Here is a 25,002-nt window from a genome sequence, read left to right as displayed (position 1 = left end):
AACTTCGAGCCCTTGCTACTACTACTGCAGAGATTGTATGGCTTCGATGGTTGTTGGCTGATTTAGGCATTTCTTGTGATGCTGCCACACCTCTTCTTTGTGATAATACAGGAGCCATACAAATTGCTAATGATCCTGTGAAGCATGAACTTACAAAGCATATTGGTGTGGATGCCTTCTTTACTCGGTCTCATTGTCATCAGAAAACTATTTCTCTCCGGTATGTGCCTTCGGAATTGCAATTGGCTGACTTTTTTACTAAAGCACAAATTCGAGAGTAGCATCGGCTTCACTTAATCAAACTCAATGCTTCAAATCCTCCGCTTCCACCTTGAGTTTGAAGGGGGGTGTTAAGTGTATGAAGGCTCTTATATCTATAGGCCCATATAGCCCATGAGGCTCCCTATATATAGTCCTCTCCACCTGTGGAGTGATGGCCTTCTGAGATCTCAAAGGTTCGTAACAAGTAACACTAATATGGTATCAAAGCCATGGATGTGGGTTAGGGTTAAACCTAACCAATCTTTTTAGCCCACCTAGTGAACCCGCTCACACCATCAGGCTGCCATTGCAGCCATCATCTGTCATGTGGCTTGCAGCAAATCAGGCCGGCGTTGCGCTCCCAGCCCCTCTTCTTCGCGGCTAGCCATGATTAAACAGGACGGTGTTGCAGCCGATTTTCCATTGTGTGGATCTCATCAGATCGGCTCCTCCCGCCTATCCGCCTATTGCTCAGTTTGCTGTCATGCCCCAGGATTGTCTTCAACTTCTGCTGTCTCCCACCGTGAAGCTGAGCTCAACCTCAGTCACTTATCCACCCATAATGGAATCATCACTGTCGTATGGAATTGGCTCGCATGGCCGCCATGTACCATGACGTACCCCTGCAGCCCTTCATCCTGCTTCGGTTCATGCTTGGTGAATGGTGAAGGCGAATGGAGGATTGGAGGTCAGTGCTGCTGGAGGCACAAGGTCATTGCTGGAAGGTCTCTGGAGCTCTCCAGTTACCGGTATTTGCTGTTATCTCTCCCTGTTTCTCTTCAATATGTCACAGCCCAATGCAATTGCTATCAATATCACACTTGACAGTCAGAATTATCAGGAACAGATAGTTTCCATGAATACTGCCTTCAGGGGTTTTGGTCGAGCTTCCCACATAACTAATGATCAGATGATCCGCCCACAGATAAGGCAGATTGTATTAATGCTACAAAAGTCAAGTCGTGTGTCAAGGGCGTCGTGCCCTAGGGTAGCTGGCCCTCGATTACGGAGCTCGTAATCTCCTGCCGTCGTCGTCTAGGGCTGAGGTTTTGCCCCTCGGTCGGCTAGACTTAGTTGGAGGAAGGTGAGAGAGAGATTAGATGGATAATAACTTGCCTGCCCTATTCCTTGTCCACGTACATGGCTAAATAGGCCTTGAGCCTAACAACTAGGAGCTAATTACTCATCAATCTTAGGAACCAATTTGATCTCTCTTTCTATTCCTATCCGCTGATTGACACAGCCTGCCCCGCACGGCCTGAGGCCGATGGCTGTGAGCCAGCCGCGCGTTCAGTAGCGCGACGGACGTCTCGGGCGCGCCGTTTCCTAGAATAGGAGCGGCCCCACATGACATCTCTCCCCCCCCCCCCCCCCCTCGACGAGCAGCTCGTCCTCGAGCTGGAACGTTGGATGCTTGTCGCGGAAGGAGTCCAAATCTTCCCATGTAGCCGACGCAGCAGGTTCGCCCTTCTACTGGATGAGCACTTGACGCACCCCACGGTCCAGTCGAGTGCGCACCACGCGTTCCGGCTCTGGCTCGACGGCACCATTATGAATGACCGGCAGAGGAGGTGGTGCAGCTGGTGGCTCGCCCACCCACTTCTTGAGGAGGCCGACGTGGAAGACATCATGAAGCTTGGCGCGTGGAGGAAGAGCGAGGCGGACGGCTACTTCATTGATGAGCTCGGTGACACGGTAGGGCCCAAAGAAGCGAGGCTGCAGCTTCCCTTTGGGCGCCTGGGACAGAGACGCGACTGGGCGATGGCGAAGGCGAAGCAGGACCCAATCGCCCACGGCGTAGGAGCGGTGCTGCTTGTCGTAGTGGAGCTTTTGCACAGCTTGGGCTTGTCCAGCCGGTAGCGGACATCCCCCAGGAACTCCGCGCGTTCGGCCATTGTCTTGGCCACAGCAGCCACTCGCGTGTCCCCCGGCTCGTAAGACCGGATGGTAGGAGGGTCGTGGCCGTAGACCACCCGGAACGGCGTGTCGCGTAGTGACGTCTGGTACGCCATGTTGTAGGTGTACTCGGCCCACGGCAGCCAACGAAGCCACTGGCGAGGGCGGTCGCAGGTGAAGCAGCGAAGGTACATGGCGATGACGCGGTTGGCCGCCTCCGTTTGGCCATCCGACTGTGGATGGAACGCCGATGTCATGTGCAGCTTGGTACCCATGAGCCGCATAAGCTCCTTCCAGAACATAGAGGTGAACACCGGGTCGCGGTCGGACACTATGGACTGCGGCATCCCATGAAGTCGCACGATGTCGGTGAAGAATGCCTGAGCCACAGAGTCCGCCGAGTACGGGTGGGCGAGGGGGATGAAATGGCAATACTTGCTGAAGCGATCCACCACCGTTAAGATGACGGACTTTCCGCGTACCCGCGGCAGCGCCTCAACGAAGTCCAGCCCGATGTCCGCCCAGATCGCCGTCGGGACCGGCAGGGGAAGCAGCAACCCTGCGGGGTGAAGATGTTCTGACTTGTACCGCTGGCACGTGGCGCAGGCACGCACGAAATCCTGGACGATGCGGCGCATGTCGGGGAAGTGGAAGTCCCGGCGAAGGCGATGCAAGGTGCGCTGCACCCCCTCGTGGCCGTCCTCGTGCACCGCGGACATGAGCTCGGCCAGGAGAGGCGACGTTGGTGGCACGCACAGCCGGCCATCATATGTCACCAAGTCGTCAGTGAGAGCCCAAGGCGCTCCTCGTGAGCCCGCAGTAAGCTCGTCCCGGAGGGTGACCAGGGCAGGGTCAGTGGCCTGAGCCTGACGCAGGCGGTCGATGTAGTCGAAGCGTGGCGCGGAGACGGCCAGAACGACGCCGTCATCTGTGTCGCGGCGGGAGAGAGCGTCCACCACCTGGTTCAGCGCGCCGGGCTTGTATTCCACCATGAAGTCGAACCCGAGCAGCTTCCCGACCCAATGGTGTTGCGGGATCGTGGCGAGGCGCTGGTCGAGGAGGAACTTCAAGCTGTAGTGGTCCGTACGCACGGTGAAGCGACGTCCCCACAGGTACGGGCGCCAGTGTCTAATGGGGTGGACGAGACCGATGAGCTCTCGCTCGTACGCGGCGAGGGAGCGATGCCATGGGGCCACCAATCGACTGAAGTAAGCGATGGGGTGCTTGTCCTGGATCAGCACAACCCCGAAGCCGTGGGTGGACGCGTCGCACTCGACGACGAACGGCCGTGCGAAGTCCGGTAGCGCCAAGACCGACGCCGAGGTGACCGCGGCTTTGAGGGCCTGGAAAGCCGCAGCGGCGTCGTCGCTCCAAGTGAAGCCGTCCTTCTTGAGCAACGCCGTAAGTGGGGCCGCGATGGCACCGTAGTCGTGGACGAACTTGCGGTAATAGCCCGCAAGGCCCAAGAACCCCCGCACCGCGCGAGCCGAACGGGGTTGGGGCCAGTCGGAGACCACCTGCACCTTGGCGGGATCCATGGCGTCGCCGGCGTCGGAGATGACATGCCCCACGTAGGCAATGGAGCGTTCGCCGAAAGCGCATTTGGAGCGCTTGACGAAAAGTTGGTGCTACTGTAGGACGACGAAGACGGCCCGCAGATGGCGCAGGTGATCGGCCCACGATGCACTGTAGATCAAAATGTCATCAAAAAATACCAGTACGAAGCGCCGAAGGAAGGGCCGCAGCACGTCGTTTATCAAAGCCTGGAATGTTGCCGGGGCGTTGCACAACACGAACGGCATGACCAGGAACTCGTATAGGCCGTCGTGGGTGCGGAACGCCGTCTTGGCGATGTCGTCGACGCGCATGTGGACCTGATGATAGCCCGAGCGAAGGTCGAGCTTGGTAAAGAACTTGGCGTCGTGGAGCTCGTCTAGCAGCTCAGTCAACGACGGGAATGGGGAAGGCGTCCTTGACGGTGATGGCGTTCAGAGCACGGTAGTCGACGCAGAATCGCCACGAGCCGTCAACTTTCTTGACGAGGAGGACGGGCGAAGAGAACGCCGAAGAACTCCGACGAATAAGGCCTTGGTGCAGCATGGCGGCGCACTGGCATTCCAGTTCGTCCTTGTGTGTCGCCGAGTAGCGGTAGGGGCACACCGCGACCGGCTGCGAACCCGGGACAAGAGTGATGCCGTGGTCCCGGGATCGGATCGGCGGCAGGCCGTGCGGCTCGGCGAAGATGTCGTCGAAGGACGCGAGTAGCTCGTCCAGGAGGGTCGTTGTGGCAGTGGTGGTGCGGACGGCGGTGGCCTCGGGCCCGGGGACCCCCTGCCAGCAGACGGACTGGCCCTGCCGCTGGAATGTCATGGTACGGGCGCCAAAATCCCACAGGACAGGGCCCAGCGTCGCCAGCCACTGTGTGCCCAACACCATGTCGTAACCTGCAAGCGGCATGACAAAGAGATCGGCGTGGAATAGATCGCCGTGGATGGTGAGCGCGGCCCGGCGGATGACGCCAACGCAAGACACACGTTCGCCGTTCGCCACTGTAGCCGTGAGGCGAGGACGGCGTTGGAGGGGTAGACCGGTGCGCTGCGCCGCGGACTCGGAGATGAAGTTGTGAGTGGACCCCGAGTCCAGAAGCGCGATGAGTGCGGTGCCTCCCAGGTCAACGCCGAGCTGCATGGTGTCGGTGAAGCGAACGCCCGCGATGGCGTGAAGGGAGAAGAGGGGCGAGTCCTCGTCCGCGGCCGCCGATTCGGAGGATTCCGGCAGATCCTCCGCGTCCTCCACGGCGCCGTCCAGTAAAAATAGGCGCTTGTAGACGCGGTTGTGACCGCGAACGAATTTTTCGTCGCAGTTGTAGCAGAGGCCCAGCCGGCGGCGCTCTTCGTGTTTGGCAGTGGACAGATGCTTGATCGGCCGGCCCTCCACGGTGAGGGTGTTCGGGGCAGGAGGGTTGGCCCCCAGGTGGTGCAGGCAGTGCCAGGCACGGCGGAGGCGCGGCCAGCAGGCCCCTTGTCGCAGCTCACGGGGCCGGCGCCGCGTACTGCTCCCGCAACTCCAGCTTGCGAGCGAGGCTGAGTGGCGGCTGAAGGCCCCCGGTGAAGAGCTGGACGCGCTGTTCCTCGTCGAGGCGGCCAGCACGGGGGAAGGAGCGCTTGGAAGCGGTCCTGGTAGTCCGCGACGGTTCCGGTGCACTTGCATGCGGCCAACTCGTGGAGGGGGTTGGAGAGCAGCGGTGGCCCGTAGCGTAGATGGAGAAGGTCCTTGAAGCGGCGCCACGAGGGGATGCCCTCGTCTTCCTGGACCTGGATGTACCACATCTGGGCGCCCTCTTCCAGGTTGTAGGAAGCCATCCACACCTCTTCCTCCATGATCCGCTGCTGGTGGAAGTAGGACTCGCACCAGTTGATGAAGATCAGCGGATCGGACTTGCCATCATAGCGTGGAAAGTCAAGCTTCTGGAACCGCAGCGGCCGATCCTAATGGTGTTCGCCAGTCCCAGACTTGGAAGATGACGACCACGAGGAACGCTCCTCGCTCAGGCGCTTGATCGCCTGGGAATTGGCGTCGACGGAGGTCTGGAGCGACTTCAGGGTGGCGGCTAACTGCGTCCAGGATGGCCTGAAGGGCGACGTTGGGCTGTTCTCCCATGACGTCGGCTGGAGGTGGAGTTGGATGGGCGAAGACAGCGTGAATCGACGACGGCGGCGAGACGGAGGACGGCGCGGCGGCTGGTGGTGGGGATGGTGAGGTGGAGCGTGTAGGCGAGGATCGCCGGGATCGTGATACCAGGTTGTCAAGGGCGTCGTGCCCTAGGGTAGCTGGCCCTCGACTACGGAGCTCGTAATCTCCTGCCGTCGTCGTCTAGGGCTGAGGTTTTGCCCCTCGGCCGGCTAGGCTTAGTTGGAGGAAGGTGAGAGAGAGATTAGATGGATAATAACTTGCTTGCCCTATTGCTTGTCCACGTACATGGCTAAATAGGCCTTGAGCCTAACAACTAGGAGCTAATTACTCCTCAATCTTAGGAACCAATTTGATCTCTCTTTCTATTCCTATCCGCTGATTGACACAGCCTACCCCGCGCGGCCTGAGGCCGACGGCTGTGAGCCAGCCGCGCGTTCAGTAGCGCGACGGACGTCTCGGGCGCGCCGTTTCCTAGAATAGGAGCGGCCCCACATGACATCGTGGCTTAACCAAATATTGTTAATAGCATTAATCAATCTACAATTATGACTGTATCAAGGACAGTATACATTATAGGCCCACACCACATTGCCAATAGAATGATGGACTCTATGTATTGTCATCAGAACTAATGAGTAATTACCAGCTTGCATAATACCCAAGGTTAGTAACATTAATTACTATCCCAGAAGGTGAAAATCAAAGTGCTATTACGATGTTCAATAGAGCTTTACACACCTGATCTGGCTTCTTAGCAGCAAGTAATGAATTTGTCAGCCCACGGAGAACTTCAAAATCAATATTATCTGATGACTGTTTCAATTGTTAGTCTGCGAATAGCTCAAAGTGCTATTGAAGAGGAAGTAGTGCAGTTGCTACACAAGATAGAGTGCAAAACATAGAAGCGCATACAGATTTACTTACAGATAAAGCGCTTCTGTATGATGATGAACTCCCTTCATAATCCTTGAGCTCAAACTTTACTTCACCAAGCAAACGGTATGCTTCTGCTTTATCAGGGATTACCTGCATCAAGTAGAATATGTATATGTACAGGACAATAATTCCATAAGATTGACAGACCATCTAAGGCCTTGGTTGGATGCGCATGTATTCATTTCAATCCACATGTCTTGAAGTGGATTGGAGTGGAATTAAACTAAGTTCCATTTCAATCCACTCCAACACATATAGATTGAAGTGGATACACATGCATCCAAACAAGGCCTAAATGATAACAAGGAGCGAACAATTAGCACACCTTAATTAGCTTCTCAAGGAACGTTGATGCCTTCTCATACTCACCTAGTTCAACCAACGATACTGCTGCACCCTGTGTGGCCATATGAAAATTGAATATGCATAGTATGAAACAAAAAGAGTAGAAATTAAATAAAAAACATTTCATGAAAATTGGAGTATCTAAATGGATGTGATCAAAATCCATTCAAATGCATGTTGTCTTCCAAAAAATTTCATTTCCTACATACTAATACCAACCAGAGAAACAAACATGTGTATAACAGTGCTCTAAATACCACCCAAGCCACCTGTGCACCTACGTTGCTCTTAATGGGAATCCCGCATCTAGATGTCAGATGGTCCGATAGCTACTTTCGACGTTGGGAACTAGGCCCTTAGCAGAGTACCAATTATGGTCTCTGAAAGGTCGAAAATATAAAATGTTTCTGAGCAACAAGTCATGCTCAACTGTTCATCCCGATGCTTTTCCTCACATTGCTCTTCGCATTCCCCTCAGCCTTGCCCCTTCAAAAGCATCAACATTATTATTTCCATCCATATAGGGGGTGATGGGTTGACTTCCGAACGCAACCCCTGCGCGAGCCAACCAGGCCCCTAGCAGCCATGCAGGGCACATGCGAGGGTCTGTTTGGTTTCTCATGTTTTGTCAGCTTGGTCCAGCAGGGCTGTTGTTTGGTTCCCAGGATGCACAAGCGCCAGAGTGATTTTGGCCTCCCGCGTGCGCTGGCACCACCCCAGCCAGGCTCCATGGGAACGAGGAAAAATCTCGCATGGAGAGCCAGGCCCGGCGGCTCCTTTTGCACGGGGTCAGCCTGACTAGAATGCTGGCGCACCCAACCAATCATGCGGTGCTTGCATCCGATGGGCCTGGATGGAACGAATACAACCAACCAATCACGCCCATAGTGCTTATGTTTATGTCAAAATGGAACTAGAGGCTGTTTTCGAAGGTTTTCTGTGGACATTGATATGAAGTTGTGTATTGTGAAATGTAGTTTCTTGTTATGAAGGTGGTGAAATCTGCAGTCCTGATTGATAAGAACATGTCGGGTTCATAAAACCGGGGTCCCTCGCGGACCAGCTTCCCAACAAAGGCTCGCCCAGCAGACAACTGTTCCGAACGACGCGCAACTCTTGATCTGGCCCAAAACACCTAAACGACAGGCCAGAAGAACAATCTAATCTCCGACCGGAAGGCCAGGCCGAGGAGGAAAAGCACCCACTTCTAACTGTGGCCCGCCTCTCCGACCGGAAGGCCTCACGAAGAAGGAACAGCACTCGCTTCCGACACCGGCCCACCTCCGGACGGCCTCACCGACCGGAAGACCTGGCCAAACTCCGCTTCCGACTCCGACCCGCGTCTCTGACCGGGCATGCGCCGAACACTTGCTTACAGCTCCTCTCCGACTGGCGCAATCAGAGCCGACTTGGACTAGCCGACCGGGGACGCCCGCTCGGTAAGGACCAGGAAACGGATGGAGAAAGTAAGGCAGGGCACTCAAGTCAACCGCAATACCAAAGACCGTACCTTAAACACCTGCAAGACGGTACCCTGCGACCTCCCTGGATGACAGAACCGAAGCAGTGTTGTAGGCGCCGACATTTTTCCCTACAGTGTTGTGGGCGCCATCAACTCCCATACCAGACAAATACGGTAAGGCTCCCCCCACATGCCTCTGATGCATCAAAAGTGTTGTAGGCGCTGGTATTTACCGTGCCAAGCAAACATGGTAAAACCCCTTGCATGCCTCTGGATATCAATAGTATAGCAAGCACCGACATCTGCCATACCTGAAGAAGACAACGCAACCTCCCACGTGCATCTGACATTAAACAGTATTATGGACGCCTACCATCATCTTATACCCGCCGGCGTGGGCAGCAAGACTTAGCAGCATACGTATTTTCTCCCTCTCACTTGTAAGACCATCCTCTTCATCTATAAAAGGGGATGCGCTCTCTCCCAAAATTCAGTTCATTCAGATCGATTAAGTTTCACTAGGACACAACAACAGAACCACCAGGTTCAAACCACAAGCACACGCTCGAACACTTAGCACATAGCGGGGCTCCCGTCACTCTCGGCCCCTCTGACCAGAGTCCGACCAAACCTCTTGTACCCCCATCTTTCTCCTTCTCGTTTGTAACTCCACTGCAAACTTCGAGCACCTGGGCTCAGGAATAAAGTCACCGACCGACTCAAACTGGACGTAGGGCACGTTGCATGAACCAGTATAAACCCTGTGTCATTGAGTGCTAGACCACCTCCGATCACATCGTACGGCAAAACTACAAATATTTACGTGTTGGTCACTTTCTACACCGACAGTTGGCGCCGTCCGTGGGGAAGACGCTGTACATTCACACTTTTGGTCATCGAATAGCCCACTTTTCCGCCACCTTCGCCATGGCGGGCTCAAGCGATACGACTCGCTTCGGCTCACTGGAGTTTCCCCCACTCCCATCTGTTGGGATGTGGGTTCCTCCCGTCTTCGAGCCGTCCCAGGCCTTCCTCTTCGGAAGCCTAAACTTCATCGCCGACCGGCTCAGTGTACTACACCTCCGCAAGGAGGCACTCGTTCCGACGCCTGTCGAAGGGGCGCCCTCCATCAGCTCCGGAACGCACGATGACTTCAACGACGAGGCGTCTGCACTTCATTTCGAGCAAACTCTCTGTTCAAACCCCGCTGTGAGTAATGTGCATACTGTTATTTACTCTCTATTTACTATCTCCCTCCGATTATCCGGAGGGACCGTATTGTCCGCACCGCAAACACCGTACGACTGGTTCCCCTACGGCCTCACGTCTTCCGCGGACGCGTGCACTCGGGGACTCCGAAGGACGTTGGCGCCGCCCCCTCTCATATCCGAATTCGTGGGAATGGCGAGCTATGCTCCCACCACTTTCCACGAACTCCTTGATGACGAGGTTGAGAGCGACAGCTCCAGCATCGGCGACGTGGCGCCTAGCCATCATCCGTCCCGGAAGTGCGCTATGGCGGACGCTCCGGGGCAGCCGCCGGTGGTTGCGGAGTCTGTGCAGACTCACACCCCTCCGAACTAGTGTGCGGGGGCCCTCACGCTTGCACAAGAGAACGCCGAGGAGCTACGGCCCAGCCGCCGCCTGCGCCGGCGCGCTCGGTGCAGCACGTTGCGCCCCATGCGCATGACCCGACGGACGGCGCCCGGGGTCGCGCCCGCCAGGTCCAGCGCGACATCATGAACGAAGGGAACGACCCCCCACAGTTCGCTCGGGCTAGCCAGAACATCGCTGCTGCGGTAATGCTTCTGCGCGGTGTTCCCGAGCCCGACGACCCCTAAGAGCGGGCGATCTACTGGAACCTCCGGGCGCTGATAGAAGCCGCCGTCGTTCAACAGGCAGAAAGCTCCGCGTTGTGACTCCGACACGCGCCCTCTCTCCCCACTAAGGGAGTGGGGACGCACCAGATGGATCGGTTCATCCACTCACCGCTACAGCCACCAAGCGCGGCTCGGGAGGCAGCGGCTGCGCCGCGGTCCGACCTAGCGCCTGCTCCACACCGACCGCCGGTACGCTAACGACCCGGTCCGCACCAAGACGCTCGCAACGTCATCAGCAACTGGCATCAGGCCCGGCATGATGATGACGTCCACCGGGCGGCGATGAGGGCAGACGACACGGGTCCCGGCCGAACCATCGAAGGGAGCAGGTGAAACGCACCCCAGGCATGGTCGCCGGCCAAACGACCGGAGTCCCAGACCTGAGGACCCAGGACCACAAGCCTTTGGCCGGCGTAATCCGGAGAGCGCCGTTCCCACAGCGCTTCCGACCGCCCACCAACATCACCAAATACACCGGGGAGACGAACCCCGGAATTTGGCTCGAAGATTTCCGGCACGCCTGCCGAGCCGGAGGGGTGGATGATAACCTTTTCATCATTCAATATCTCCCCATCTGCGTGGGGGAACACGTTCGGGCATGGCTTGAATTCCTACCACACGACAACATCCGCAACTGGACGGACCTCAAGAGGGTCTTCGTCGAAAATTTCCACGGGACGTATGTCTGGCCTGGTAACTCCTCGGACCTAAAGAGCTGTCAGGAGGAGCCCAGCGAGTCACTGCGAGATTACACCCGCAGGTTCTTCCAACGATGCAACTCCCCCCTGATGTCGTCAACGCGAACGTCATCAGCGCATTCCTCTCCAGGACCTGCGAGTCCCTGATCTAAGCTTGGCTGCCTGAAGCCCCGTTCCACACGCGACCTGCTCGACGTCGCCACTAACCACGCCTCCGACGATGAGGCGGTCGGAGCGGTCTTCAACGGAGGCCGGGACAAAGACAAGGCCAAGCGCGTAGACCAAGACGAGGGCGCCTCCACACAAAGGGGCAAGAAGAACAAAAAGGATCGACGCCGACCGGACAACACCGAGTTGGTCGCCGCAGCTGATCGCACGGGCAAGCAGCCCCAGCAGGGCCTACCTGACCACTTCAACAAGCTCATGGATAGCCCGTGCACCAACCACGCCTACCCCATCAAACACCTGTACAAGGACTGCGAGTTCCTCAAACGTTTCCTGCGACAGGCCAACGGGCCGAAAGGAGAGGGCAAAGAGACGGCAGCCAAGAAATGAGGCACAGCAGGGCAAGGACTGGGGACGGCTTCCCCGACCCTGAGGAATGCATCATGATCTTCGGTGGATCCGATGCCTTCTGGTCCAAGCGCCAGCATAAGGTGCGCTATAGGGAGGCACGCGCCGCCGAGACGGCCGTCCCCTTCTTCCTTAGCTGGTCGGAATCTCCGATCACCTTCGACCAGAGGGACCATCCCTCCCACGTTGCGAGACCGGGACGCTACCCGCTCGTCGTTGACCCCATCGTCCGCAAGAAGCGCCTCACCAAGGTGTTGATGGACGGAGGAAGCAGCCTTAACATACTCTACGTCGACACCCTCGACGCCATGCACATCCCCCGATCGAAACTCCGCGCAGCGGGCTCTCCCTTCCATGGGGTGATTCCGGGAGCGTAAGCATACCTGCTCGGGCAGATCAACCTGCCCGTCACGTTTGGCAACCAAGCCAACTTCCGCTCAGAGGTCCTCACCTTCGAAGTGGTGGACTTCCCAGGGTCCTACCACGCCATCTTGGGGCGGCCATGCTACGCCAAATTCATGGCGATCCCCAACTACACCTACCTCAAGCTGAAGATGCCGGGACCGAACGGCGTCATCACCGTGGGCAACACCTTCTCACACGCTTTCACGTGCGATCGTGAGCATTTCGAGCTCGCCACCGCGGTCATCAACTCGTCCGAGCTCCCGCAGCTCGGGGAGTCGTCGACCCCAGCAGTCCCGGACTGCAACAAACTGACTTCCTCGACGGCCTTCCGTCCACTCGAGGAAACCAAGGCAGTAGGGATCAACCCCACTGACCCAACCAAGACGGTGCGGATCGGGACCAGCTCCCAGCCAAATAGAAATGCGAGCTCATCGACTTCCTGTACACCAATCGCGATGTCTTCGCATGGAAGCCATCTGACATGCCGGGCATACCGCGGGACGTCGCGGAGCACGCAGTGCGCCTCATCCCGAGCTCGAAGCCCGCTAAGCAACACCTGCGCCGCTTCGACGACGAGAGACGAAGGGCCATAAGCGAAGAGATCGCCAAACTCCTAGCAGCCGGGTTCATCAGAAAGGTATTCCACTCCGACTGGCTTGCCAATCCCGTTCTTGTTAAAAAGAAGACCAGGAAATAGAAAATATGCGTCGATTATACTGGCCTCAACAAAGCATGTCTAAAGGATCAGTTTCCTTTGCCGTGCATAGACCAGATAGTCGACTCCACCTCGGGTTGCGAGATCCTCTCCTTTCTGGACGCCTACTCGGGCTAGCTATCACCAGATCGCGATGAAAGGGTCCGATCAGCTCGCAACCTCGTTCATCACCCCGTATGGTTCGTACTGCTATGTAACCATGTCTTTTGGCCTGAAGAACGCTGGCGCCACCTACCAAAGGTGCATGCAGCAATGCTTCGCCGACCAAATCGACCCTCTCGATCAACCTGATCAAGCCGAGCGGCCGAAACCGACAATCGCCGTCTATGTTGATGACATAGTGGTCAAAACGGCTCAAGCTTACGACCTGATCGCAATCTTGGCCGCAACGTTCACGAACCTCCAAAGATTCAACATCAGATTGAATCCCGAGAAATATGTTTTCTGGGTTCCAAAGGGGAAGCTGCTAGAATACATTGTGTCCGAGCGCGGCATCGAGGCCAACCCCGAAAAGATCATGGCCATTTCCAACATGGGCCCCATACGCAACGTCAAGAGCGTGCAAAGGCTCACCGGCTGTCTGGCCGCCCTGAGCCGGTTCATCTCTCGACTCGGCGAACGAGGGATGCCACTCTACAAGCTCCTCAAAAAGACGGACACCTTCGTCTGGACTGAGGAAGCTCAGCAGGCTCTGGAGAGCCTCGAAGCGTCCCTGACGTCGGCCCCAATCCTCGTCACTCCCGAACGGGGAGAACCCCTCCTCTACGTCGCGACCAGCACAAGCGCCGCCCTGGTCGTCGAAAGGGAGGAGCCGGGACACCACCTTAAGGTCCAGCGGTCCGTATACTTCGTCGGCGAGGTACTCACCGACCCCAAGGTCGGTACCTACGCCGTGCTAATGACGACCCAAAAGCTCCTGCACTACTTCACCGACCACGAAGTTGCGGTCGTCACTTCATCCCCGCTCAGGGACATCATCCGCAACCGCGACGAATCTTCAAGTGGGCACTCCAACTCATGGGCCACGACATCAAGTATATCCCCCGTACCGCTATTAAATCTCAGGCTCTCGCGGATTTTATCGCCGAATGGACAGAGGTGCAGCTACCGACCCCGGACGTCACCCACGAGTACTGGACAATGTACTTCGACGGGTCCGTAATGGCGCCCGACTCGGGGGCTGGAGTGGTTCTGATCTCCCCGGACGAGAGTAGGCTCCGCTACGCCATCCGCCTCCATTTCTCGGCCTCAAACAACGCCGCGGAATACGAGGCCCTCATCAACGGGCTGCGCATCGCCATCGAGCTCGGCGCAACGCGACTCTACGTCCGCGGCGACTCGGAGTTGGTCGTTGACCAGGTCATGAAGGAGTCCTCCTGCAAAAACCCCCTTATGACAGCATACTGTCAGGAGGTGCGCAAGCTCGAGGACAAATTCCAGGGGATTGAGCTGCATCACGTCCCCCGAAAGGACAACGATGTTGCCGATTTTCTCGCAAAATTGGTCGTCAGGCGGGATTCGTCTCCGAGCAAGATATTCATCAACGATCTCCACGAGCCGTACAACCGCGTCCTGAAAGGTCCGATCCAAACACACCCCGACGCCAAGCCGGCGCCCGAGGGCTCCGACCCTAGTGCCTCTATGACGACGTCATCCGCTGACGTAGCCGTATTGGCGCTCGATCAGACCGACTTGCGAGCGCCGCTACTCGCCTACCTCCTCAAGGAGGTTCTCCCGCCCGAAAGGACTGAAGTCCGACGGATCGCTCGACGCGCCTAAGACCTTCGTCGCGCTCGGTGACGAACTCTACAAACGGAGTCCATCCGGGATGCTCATGAAGTGCATCCCCACCAACCAGAGGAAGCAGCTCCTCCTCGGGGTCCATGCCGGGATCTGTGGACATCACGCAGCCCCGAGGTCGCTGATCGGTAAAGCCTTTCGCCAAGGTTTTTACTGGCCCACTGCACTGCGAGATGTAGAGGAGGTCGTCTGTAGGTGTGAGGGATGCCAATTCTATGCTCGGCAAACTCATTTACTGGCACCGGAGCTTTCAAACCATCCCCATCACCTAGTCATTTGCGGTCTGGGGCCTCGACATGGTACGACCCCTCAAAAAGGGCACGGGCGCCTTCACTCACCTACTCATAGCAGTTGACAAGTTCACCAAGTGGATAGAAGCCAAACCCATCACCAACATCCGTTCGGAAGAGGCGGTCAAATTCTTCCTCGACGTCATTTACCGATTCGGCGTTCCTAACTGCATTATCACTGACCACGGGACTAACTTCACCGGGAAGAAGTTCCTGGACTTCAGTGATGGATACGGACATCAGGATCGACTGAACCTCGGTCGGACACCGACGTACTAACGGTCAGGTCAAGCGTGCCAATGGCATGGTCCTCCAAGGACTTAGGCCACGCATCTTCGACCGACTCAACAAGTACAACGGGCGATGGGTTGCAGAGGTCCCAGCGATCCTCTAGAGCCTGAGAACGACCCCGAACCGATCCACAGGGTTCACACCCTTCTTCCTGGCCTACAGAGCTGAAGAAGTGCTGCCCTGCGACCTCGACCACGGCGCCCCAAGAGTAAAGGCTTTCGACGGCGACCAAGCCGCGGAGGCTCAGCAAGACGCAGTTGACCTGCTCGAAGAGGCACGCGAGACGACCGTCATCCGCTCCGCTGACTACCAGCAAACTCTCCGCAGGTACCACGAAAGAAAGATCAGGAGGAGGATCCTCGAAGTCAGTGATCTCGTGCTCTGGAGGACCCAATCAACGAATGAAAAACACAAACTCTCTCCACCATGGGAAGGACCCTATACAGTGACCGAAGTGATCCGATCGGGCGCCTACCGACTGAAGGACGACAACGGCAACATTCTCAGCAACACTTGGAACATTGAACAGCTACGTCGTTTTTTCCCTAAATTCGGTCTTACCGCTTTTATTCAATACTTGCTCCTGTAAAGCACCCCAGCCCGAACACTTTCAGCCCAGGTCGCTCGGGGGCTCCATGAGGGTACAATACTAAATACTACCTCTCTTTTTTACTATCACATGTTAAAGAACTTTTTGCCCGAACAAAAGCGCATTCCATTCCTTTGATTACCCTACGTGACTTTGTTCTTACTCCCATCCGAACGCACCCCGCCACGGTTACGAGCAGCCGAGCCCCGCGGGCCATGCCCAGGTTCTTAAAAGCTGCAGCCTACGGAACGAACAGGCAGGTACGAAAAAGAAAGGATAAAAACAAAGCTATACTAGGATAAAATACAAGGAACGGATAGTGATTCTATCACAAAACAAAACTGATGTATTCATTGATACAAAAACTGTTCACACAGGGGCTCCCCCGCGAACTTAATGATTACATTTACTGACTACTACTCCAAATACTACTGTGGCCACTCGGCGGCATCAGCTGATACCAAAGGAGAGGCCACGGCGCATGCCGCCGGACATAACTACCTCGGCTCCGTCACGAACGACGAGCACGGATCCCGGTCGGATATTTCCGATTGGAGCTCTTCAAACCCCGTCACTCGAGTCACCAAGGTAACATTACCAACCCCCACTTTTTCTTTATATAAATCATTCATACATCCATACACGCATTCATTCCATACACCCGCGCCCTCCGGACGATTCTACCCCGAATCGCCTGGAGGTTCGGGGGCTAAAGCATTACGTATGCAGTCAAATGCATCACGGCGCTCCGTGTTGCGTCACGAAACGGCAGTTGCCTCATTCAACATGAGCGACGACCGACCGGGGTTCGAAGGCCGGCCCACGAAAGGCCCAAGGCCGCCTCGCGTCAAACAGAGCCAAGGAAGAAAACGTAGATGAGCCCCGAGCGGCCCGCGCCCAATCTGCCCCAAAGCGGACAGAGTCATCTCAACCTTCTCGTTCGATCCTAAACCTCGCCAAACCCACAGAATCTCCATCGAAGGGAGGCCAGCAGGCCACCCAGGTCGGTCTCCGGAACCACCTAGGCATCTGCCGGGTTGCAGGTTAAGGAGCAGTGGAATGTCACAAGAGGGCTATACTGACCCCGTCACGAACGACGGACCCGGATTCCACCCGATCATACCCGTTAGCGAGCTCACCGAGCACATCCCCCGCTGGCAACACGAAAAAACCCCCAGACGATTCTGTCCGAATCGACCGGGGGCTCGGGGGCTACACCCGGGGGTGCGCTCGCGCGCACCCGCCGTCAAGACAAAAATCCCCCAGACGATTCTACCCGAATCGCCCGGGGGCTCGGGGGCGCCTTTCAGGTTCATAAACCCGGGGTCCCTCGCGGACCAGCTTCCCAACAAAGGCTCGGCCCAGCAGACAACGTTGCAACGACGCGCAACTCTTGGGCCGGCCCAAAACACCTAAACAAGCCAGAAGGACAATCCAATCTCCGACCGGAAGGCCTGGCCGAGGAAGAAAGGCACCGGCTTCCGACTCCGGCCCGCCTCTCCGACCGGAAGGCCTCACGAAGAAGGAACAGTACTCGCTTCCGACACCGGCCCACCTCCGGACGGCCTCACCGACCGGAAGACCTGGCCAAACACCGCTTCCGACTCCGACCCGCGTCTCCGACAGGGGATGCGCCGACTGGGACTAGCCGACTAGGGACGCCCGCTCGGTAAGGACTAGGAAACGGAAGGAAAAAGTAAGGCAGGGCACTCAAGTCAACCGCAATACCAAGGACCGTACCCTGAACATCTGCAAAACGGTACCCTGCGACCTCCCTAGCATGACAGAACCGAAGCAGTGTTGTAGACACCGACATTTTCCCCCTACATTGTTGTGGACGCCATTAACTCTCATACTAGACAAATACGGTAAGGCTCCCCCCACGTGCCTCTGAGGCATCAACAGTGTTGTGGGCGCCGGCATTTACCATTCCAGGCAAACATGGTAAAACCCCTTGCATACCTCTGGATATCAACAGTATGGCAGGCACCGACGTCTACCATACCTGAAGAAGACAACGCAATCTCCCACGTGCATCTGACATTAAACAGTATTGTGGGCGCCTAGCATCATCTTGTACCCGCCGGCGTGGGCAGCAAGACTTAGCAGCATACTTACTCTCTCCCTCTCACTTGTAAGGCCATCCCCTTCATCTATAAAAGGGGATGCGCTCTCTCCCAAAATTCAGTTCATTCAGATCGATTAAGTTCACTAGGACATAACAACAGAACCACCAGGTTTAAATCACAAGCACACGCTCGAACACTTAGCACATAGCGAGGCTCCCGTCACTCTCGGCCCCTCTGGCCAGAGTCCGACCGGACCTCTTGTACCCCCATCTTTCTCCTTCTCGTTTGTAACCCCACTGCAAACTTCGAGCACCTGAGCTCAGGAATAAAATCACCGACCGAGTCAAACTGAACGTAGGGCACGTTGCCTGAACCAGTATAAATCATGTGTCATTGAGTGCTAGGCCACCTCCGATCACAACGCACGGCAAAACTATAAATATTTACGTGTTGGTCACTTTCTGCACCGACAAAACACTTTCCCGGAATCCCAATTCCCAGTTGCTACTTTTGGTCATGCTGTACTTTAACCTGGTGTCTTTCACTGACTCCAAATTAACAGTTCTTTGAAAAGAGAATCCACCCTGAACATGAACGAATAACAGAGGAATTGTGCTTGGATCAACCATTCCCCTAGTGGATTGGAGGGGATTGAGGGGGAATTTAGTTCAATTACCCCTCAGTCCCCTCCAATCCACTAGGGGAATGGTTGAATCGAAAGAAGCCCTAAGGGCTATTAAAACTGTGTATCAATTAGAGGCTACAAATATATTTGAAGGATATTATCAAAACAACCTTCATTTTCAGGCAAGATTAGAAAATAGTGCACTTCTAATCGTGTGTGGTGTAGGTGTGTTGTAAGCGTTTCTTTAACCCCCCCCCCCCCCCCCCCTTCTCTTGTCAATATTAAAGATATGCAGCTCTCCTGCATGTACGACGAAAAAAAAACTCCCAATCAAAAAGTTTAGATCAAAAGCTATTCCAAGGTGTACCACCAACAATCCTCCAAACACTTTTTCCCCATTTACACCACTAATCTAAAATTGAGCATCCATAGACATAGTTAAGAAACTTTTGTGCACATGCACCAGCACATAAGAAACTTCAGTACGAATTTGATATGTCGAATAGCACTTCACCTCAAGAGCGGTAGGATCATTAGGCGACTTGCTCAGTGTTGCTTGAAAGCCTTGCAGTGCATTCTAATAAAAAAGAACTGATGATATCTTAGTATGATAACAAATTAGCAAAAATGAATGCAAATGAATACAATTCTTTGGCCCTTCAATTCTAAAACAATCATACCATTAGTAGTACAAAACAGCAGTATTGCACATTCAGAACTTGTGCAATACCTGAGTACTTAAGGTGTGGCCACTTTTAAATAACCCTAGAGCCAAGCTATTATTCTTTGATACTCGGCTATGTGCCATTTAGAGTTTAAATATTTTCTTCACTGCAAATTCTTGCCTGAATAATGTTACGGTGCAGGTGAATAGCTGATAGAAAAATGTATATTCCATTGTCATTGAAATATTGTCTATCAATGGATATTACCTTTTAATTAATTCATTTCTTTTTTCACATGCAAGTAAACAAACGAAACATTCAAAATTGGGAGAAATGGTTACCTTAAACTTTTCTTCTTCCTCTTGAGAAAGCTTTTGTTTAACTACTGCACTTTCTTTGCTAGGGCTAACACTGAAAAAGGAAGTGTAGGAGGTACAATGTAGTCACAACAAGCACAAGAAAAATATTCATAAGTGTATCTATTCCATTTCTACAGTCATCTGATGGTTACCGTAGGAGAGAATGCTCTTCCCCTTTTCAGTCCTCATACAAGTCTTCCAGTTTTGATGTTTTTATTAAAAAAATATAGTCTGCTTTCCTAAAGAACTAAATAAGAAGCTTTATTTTCCACTTGAGTTCCCACTATTTTGGTGTTGTTTTATTTCCCTGAGGGGCTGTTTTTGTGTGTCTGCAACTCTGCATTTTTTATGTTCCAGTGCTCTGTTGAGGGCAACCTGTGGGTGGCTGTGGTGCTCCCTGCGACCCTGCACACAACTCTCTTTGCTTCCTTTCCAATTTGAATGGCAGAGCCCCTGCCCTTTTCTTTCAAGAAAATGTAGTTTTAACAGAGAACATAAAACATTCTAACTGAGCCTGGAATTTTTTATCAATGACTTCAATTTTCAACTTTCAAAATTTCACTTCAATTGCAATTTTGAAAAAAAAAATATTCCTATTTTGCCTGCTCTTTCATTATTCTGCATGCTACCAGGACATTTGACAAGGACAGAAAACTTCTTGGTTGCAACAGTTATATAATGCATTGCACTATCTTGGCAAGTGAAAATCATTTATAAAATAAATAATATAAAATGCAAACACTATGGATAGAATGTAATGAAGAACGGACTATTGGTGGCCCATTTGTGTGGTAGATGTAGATTCACCTTCTGTAAGGAAGGAAATCCCCAAAAGCGAAGACTAGTCCAAAGACAACAACAGCAACGCCAATTCCAACCTACTGAGAGAATTCTGATAAGTATATGACCTGAAGATCAATTACTAATTTACCATGGAAAACATGAGAAAGTCCATAAAATAAAACTGACCCTAGTACCAAAGCCAATTGTACTTTTATCTGACTCAATTGGAGCATCATAATCAATAGCTTGATAATCTTTGTTCTCTTCAGCTTTCTTTTTCTCAAGAGCAGACCTAAACAGAACAGAAGCAACCGAGTTAAGAGCAACAAGAAATGCTTAAGTAGAAGTATTCACAAGGAATATACCAAATAATATATATATTTTTCAGAGCCTATATAGTAAATAGGAGTGTATCTATTATCAAGAGCTAGCAATAATGGTGCAAATTATGAAATATTATCCAAATTGCACTGATTGATACATGCCTTCATGTAAGGAATGTTTCTGAATAAGTAAGCAAAGCTGAAGAAATTCTAACAATAACCTCAAAGATACAAAGTGACATTGACCATATGGATGTCTATGCAGAATTGGATCAGGTGTAGGCTAGTCCTTGACAAAACAAAGGTCAGAAATTCAAGAACACAGCATGCCAAGGTAAAGGCTAAAATGGAACGCTCAGCCAAACGCCTCACACAATTATTTCATATTTTGTAATAAATTAGCCATGCATTCTGAGTCCTATTTATAATTGGTCAGTAACCAGAAACATTTCCACTTACATTAGCAAAGCATTCTATGTACCATCTATAAATTGTCAAGAATCAGCAACATTTCTACCTATATATCCAACAACAGCAAGAACAAATAAACTTAATCCTACAAAAACAGAAGTTATTTTTAACTAAATGTAGCAGGATGATAGAGGAAATATGACAGTACCTTCGAACTGCTTCCACTTTTTCCAAAAATTTCTTATCCATGACTTGTTTAACAGATTTGTTTTCACTTCCAGTTCTTAACTCTGGCACCCCTAAAAACAATGAATGAACAAGTATTGAGATATGCAGCTGGTAAAACTAAAGTTGAGTTTTATGTAAAGAGAAGAGAAAAATAGGCAAGGTAACAAAATAATGACATATATACCAAATATCAAAGCTAAAAGCAGAAATTCAAGAATACCAAACCTAAGTCAATGAGATACAACTATATCAGAACACTAGCAACGATTCTAGTCACTATTCATGTAAGACAAACAAAAGAATGGGTTATCAATCCAGATAATTGGTTTTTGCAACTCAGTGGTTCGACTTACAGGTTAATAGAAAAACAAAGTTCCACAATGAACAAAAAACATAAAATAGTAGGGCAACCATTAAAGTGAGTCAATCAACAATTGTACTATTTCTAGATCAGACAGATAAGTTTTTCATGGATAGGCTAGAGCCTAAATGAACTTTAGCCATTGATCAAGTATTTTGCAATTTCAGGGAACACAAAATACTTTGGTCATCATGAGGATAATGTACACAGAACGTGCAGGAGTGCAACAGTATTCTTTTGCAACAGATAGGTGTTGCAGTTAACTAAAAATTGAAGCTAACTTACATTGGTCCCTGTTCTTTGGATTTCCAGATATTACCTCACTACATCAAAAGAAAAAAAAAATGATGACTAAAGAAACAAAGATATGTATGAAACAACATAGTACTGCTTTAAAGTTCTAAAATAAGTATGAGCTATTTACAGCAGGTCACACCCTTGGTTCGACGCTTTGAACAAACAGATTTCATCAAGAGCTGCTAAAATCCTTAGTTGGAAGTTTTGAGCAACAGATTCTAGCCATAAAAAAGGAAATAAGTAACACCATTAAACAAATGAACAACAACAACATAGCCTTTCAGTCCCAAGCAAGTTGGGGTAGGCTAGAGTTGAAACCCACCAAGAGCCCCAAGTCATGGTTCAGGCACCATTAAACAAATGAACAAATTACAAAATTCAGATTTAGATGCATGATTCACTTATGTATAACATTATCAACTGATTTACCCGTCTCATTTATTGCTTACTTTCCTTTCAACAATAAGCAGGACATCTGTGTATCTTTTCATTAAGAAGAAATAGAGTTTAGGTTTAGAACGTGGGCCAAAAAAGATTGCATACAGAGAGAATGAGGAAATGGGAGGAACTTATATGGCCAAGAAGAACAAACAGAGAAGCCAGCATTACCATCTGCAACACTCTTCTACATATGGCTTCTTTGACCTACTTACCTATGGCTTATTGGACTTGCTTAGCATCTTTGGATTCTTTTCTCAATCCAAAGAGTTTAGTTAATTAATTATTGGATTAACAAAAAGGAACAGAAGGGAATGGAATAATTTAATATCATAGGAATTAAATTAAAGGGTGTCAGACTCTGAAAATCCGAAATCCAGGATGATGATGTTATGATTCCAAGATCATCACGGGACAAACACCACCAAGAGGACTGCCAGTAGATTCGACTGGTAGGAGATGAGGTGACTATAAATGGGAGAAACAAATTGAGATGGGAAACTAAATTTATATAAATCTTCATCACTAATCTGAAAACAAGTCGTTGCCAACTTCATATTGGAGGTAGCCCTACAATTAAAATCTTGTCTTATATCTATTTTATGACAAACACAAAATATTACCCCTAATTCATATTATAGCACATATAATTACATATTTTCTTCTATATTGATAACAACTTATGTTGGAATTAAACCTTAACTCGTGTGTGGCTGCTATATGACGTGCTACAGTACCAAGCAGTATTGTGCATTCGAGGCTGTTTGTGCACATCCTATGAAACAAATACTCTAAAAGGCTAGTTAGCCCTTAATGTTTCAGGAGTTACTCACTTGCCCATTGGAGTTACCAACGGTAAAACCAAGTCAGATATTCTTTTCTCCCTCATAGTATGCACAGAGTTTACATGTATTAATTTTAGTACTAATAATTAGCTTTTATAGTAAACATAAATGTTTAGACACATACTGATCAAAATGTTGGAACTGCATAGCTAAATTTCCCTTTAGTATAATTCCTTCTCTTTTTTTCCCCAATTTGACTCCATGTAGTAATTAATAACCAAAAAAAAGGAGAAAAGAAATCAGCAGGAGCAGCTCTATTCAAATGTTCTTACACTGGATCACCGAGTAATGACAAACAAAGCTGGACTTTGCATAAAAGTTTACTGTTAGCATGTGATTCTAGGATCTGAGTAGCTTCTGTGACAAGTTTGTACTTTGAAATCAACTATAACTGTTGAAAAATATAAGAGACCATTTATTAAAAAAAATGCCAATCACAAAAAGTTCCTGATAAGAATATACTTTGTTTCTAGTGCGAAGAGGATAAAACCTATAATAATACAATGCTCAAGGTGAGTACCTTGGTTCCAGTGCAACATCTTTTGGCCTCTTCTTGCTTTTAATCTGGGAGAAAAGCAAAGGCATAATAGGCCATCAGTGACTCCAATTTCTTCAGATATAGTGCAAACTGGCTTTCCTAATCACAGAACAAGATGCACAACTTCATTGCAGTTGCAGAATTTAACATAATTAGGAATATGTAGTATCTTTTGAAGATGATTTCATTTCCTTATTTGCTAACACTAGTGCTTGTGAAACATGTGGTATGCTGCAGATGGAAGGAAATAGGGAGGGAAATAGAGCATTGAGGCTACCAACTTTTCTCTTATTGGTAGAATCTGCACCAAAGCGACGCCCATTGGCAGCAAAGCATCGAAAACTGAACGCCCTGTGGGTCATATGGAGAACCATCTTTGAACCACTGATATCAACGCTATGCCCAGATTGTATCAACCATCCCTACAACATAGTCAAATTCTCTTCCATGATGAACTTATCCTCTGAATAAAGTACTGGTCCTAAAATAATAAAAAAAGCCCAAAGATAGTCATTGTTTCATTTCTAATTTTATGCAAAATACTGTAATCAAGAGCTGCAACAAATTTATGTCCCACCATTCAGGGGCGGACCCAGTAAAGGGACATGGATGTACACATCTACAGTCGATAATTTTGCCAAAAGTTGGAAGTTAATAGACATCAAACACTAGCAAATAACTCTAAGTTAAGGTTTGGGTGCTCGGTTTCGCACGGCAGCCGGCAGGAAGGGAAGAGAAGGGGTGGGAATACCTGGTGGGTGCTCATCGCCGGCGAATAGACCGACGAAGGCCTCGGCACTTGGCGTTGGGCGGCGGCGGCGGTAGCCCACCGCCCCACCCAGTCGTGGCAGAGAGACTGGGAGAGGGAGGGAGCGCAGGCGGGGTGAAGCCAGGTGAACGAATGCGGCGGTGTGAGCGTCCAGCAACGGGATAAGGCGTTCGAATCAAGAGGAAGGAACGGGATGTTGTTAGTCTCAGTTGGGCTCACCACGAACACGGCCTCGAGCTAGCTCGCGACACAGTAGGCCGAATACGCGCATCGTTGGGCCAGAATGGATTCGAGGGCTTCGATGTGCTAGTTGGGCTCAGCCCGTGTAATTCCTTTTAAGGCCCGTTTGGATCGCAGGAATATCAAAGGAAAAGTACGTGAATCGCAAAAGGGAGAAAAGGAAGTTTAAATGCTCGTTTGGAACAAAGAAAATCCCAATTCCTTTCCTCTGGAATCC

General features: G+C 51.4%; 1 protein-coding gene across 1 annotated transcript in view; it reads right to left on the bottom strand.

The window, feature by feature from the left end:
- The window catches only part of LOC136551298 (protein SLOW GREEN 1, chloroplastic-like), a 39,691-nt gene extending 14,958 nt beyond the window's left edge, over positions 1-24,733 (bottom strand). The window contains exons 1-12 of the mRNA XM_066542868.1: positions 24,528-24,733; positions 24,058-24,198; positions 23,759-23,802; positions 21,944-21,981; positions 21,278-21,368; positions 20,522-20,627; positions 20,360-20,430; positions 19,535-19,604; positions 19,043-19,105; positions 7,112-7,183; positions 6,775-6,876; positions 6,589-6,663 (exon numbers count right to left, since the gene is read on the bottom strand). Of these exons, the coding sequence (XP_066398965.1) occupies positions 6,589-6,663; positions 6,775-6,876; positions 7,112-7,183; positions 19,043-19,105; positions 19,535-19,604; positions 20,360-20,430; positions 20,522-20,627; positions 21,278-21,368; positions 21,944-21,981; positions 23,759-23,802; positions 24,058-24,198; positions 24,528-24,542 (888 nt within the window). The 5' untranslated portion in view covers positions 24,543-24,733. The remainder of the gene's footprint in view (positions 1-6,588; positions 6,664-6,774; positions 6,877-7,111; positions 7,184-19,042; positions 19,106-19,534; positions 19,605-20,359; positions 20,431-20,521; positions 20,628-21,277; positions 21,369-21,943; positions 21,982-23,758; positions 23,803-24,057; positions 24,199-24,527) is intronic.
- Between the last annotated feature and the right edge of the window lie 269 nt (positions 24,734-25,002).

This window comes from Miscanthus floridulus, chromosome 4, assembly GCF_019320115.1.
Source record: "Miscanthus floridulus cultivar M001 chromosome 4, ASM1932011v1, whole genome shotgun sequence".
NCBI lineage: Eukaryota > Viridiplantae > Streptophyta > Magnoliopsida > Poales > Poaceae > Miscanthus > Miscanthus floridulus.
The sequence above is the reverse complement of the archived record's forward strand: the minus strand, read 5'-3'. Positions and strand labels throughout refer to the sequence as shown.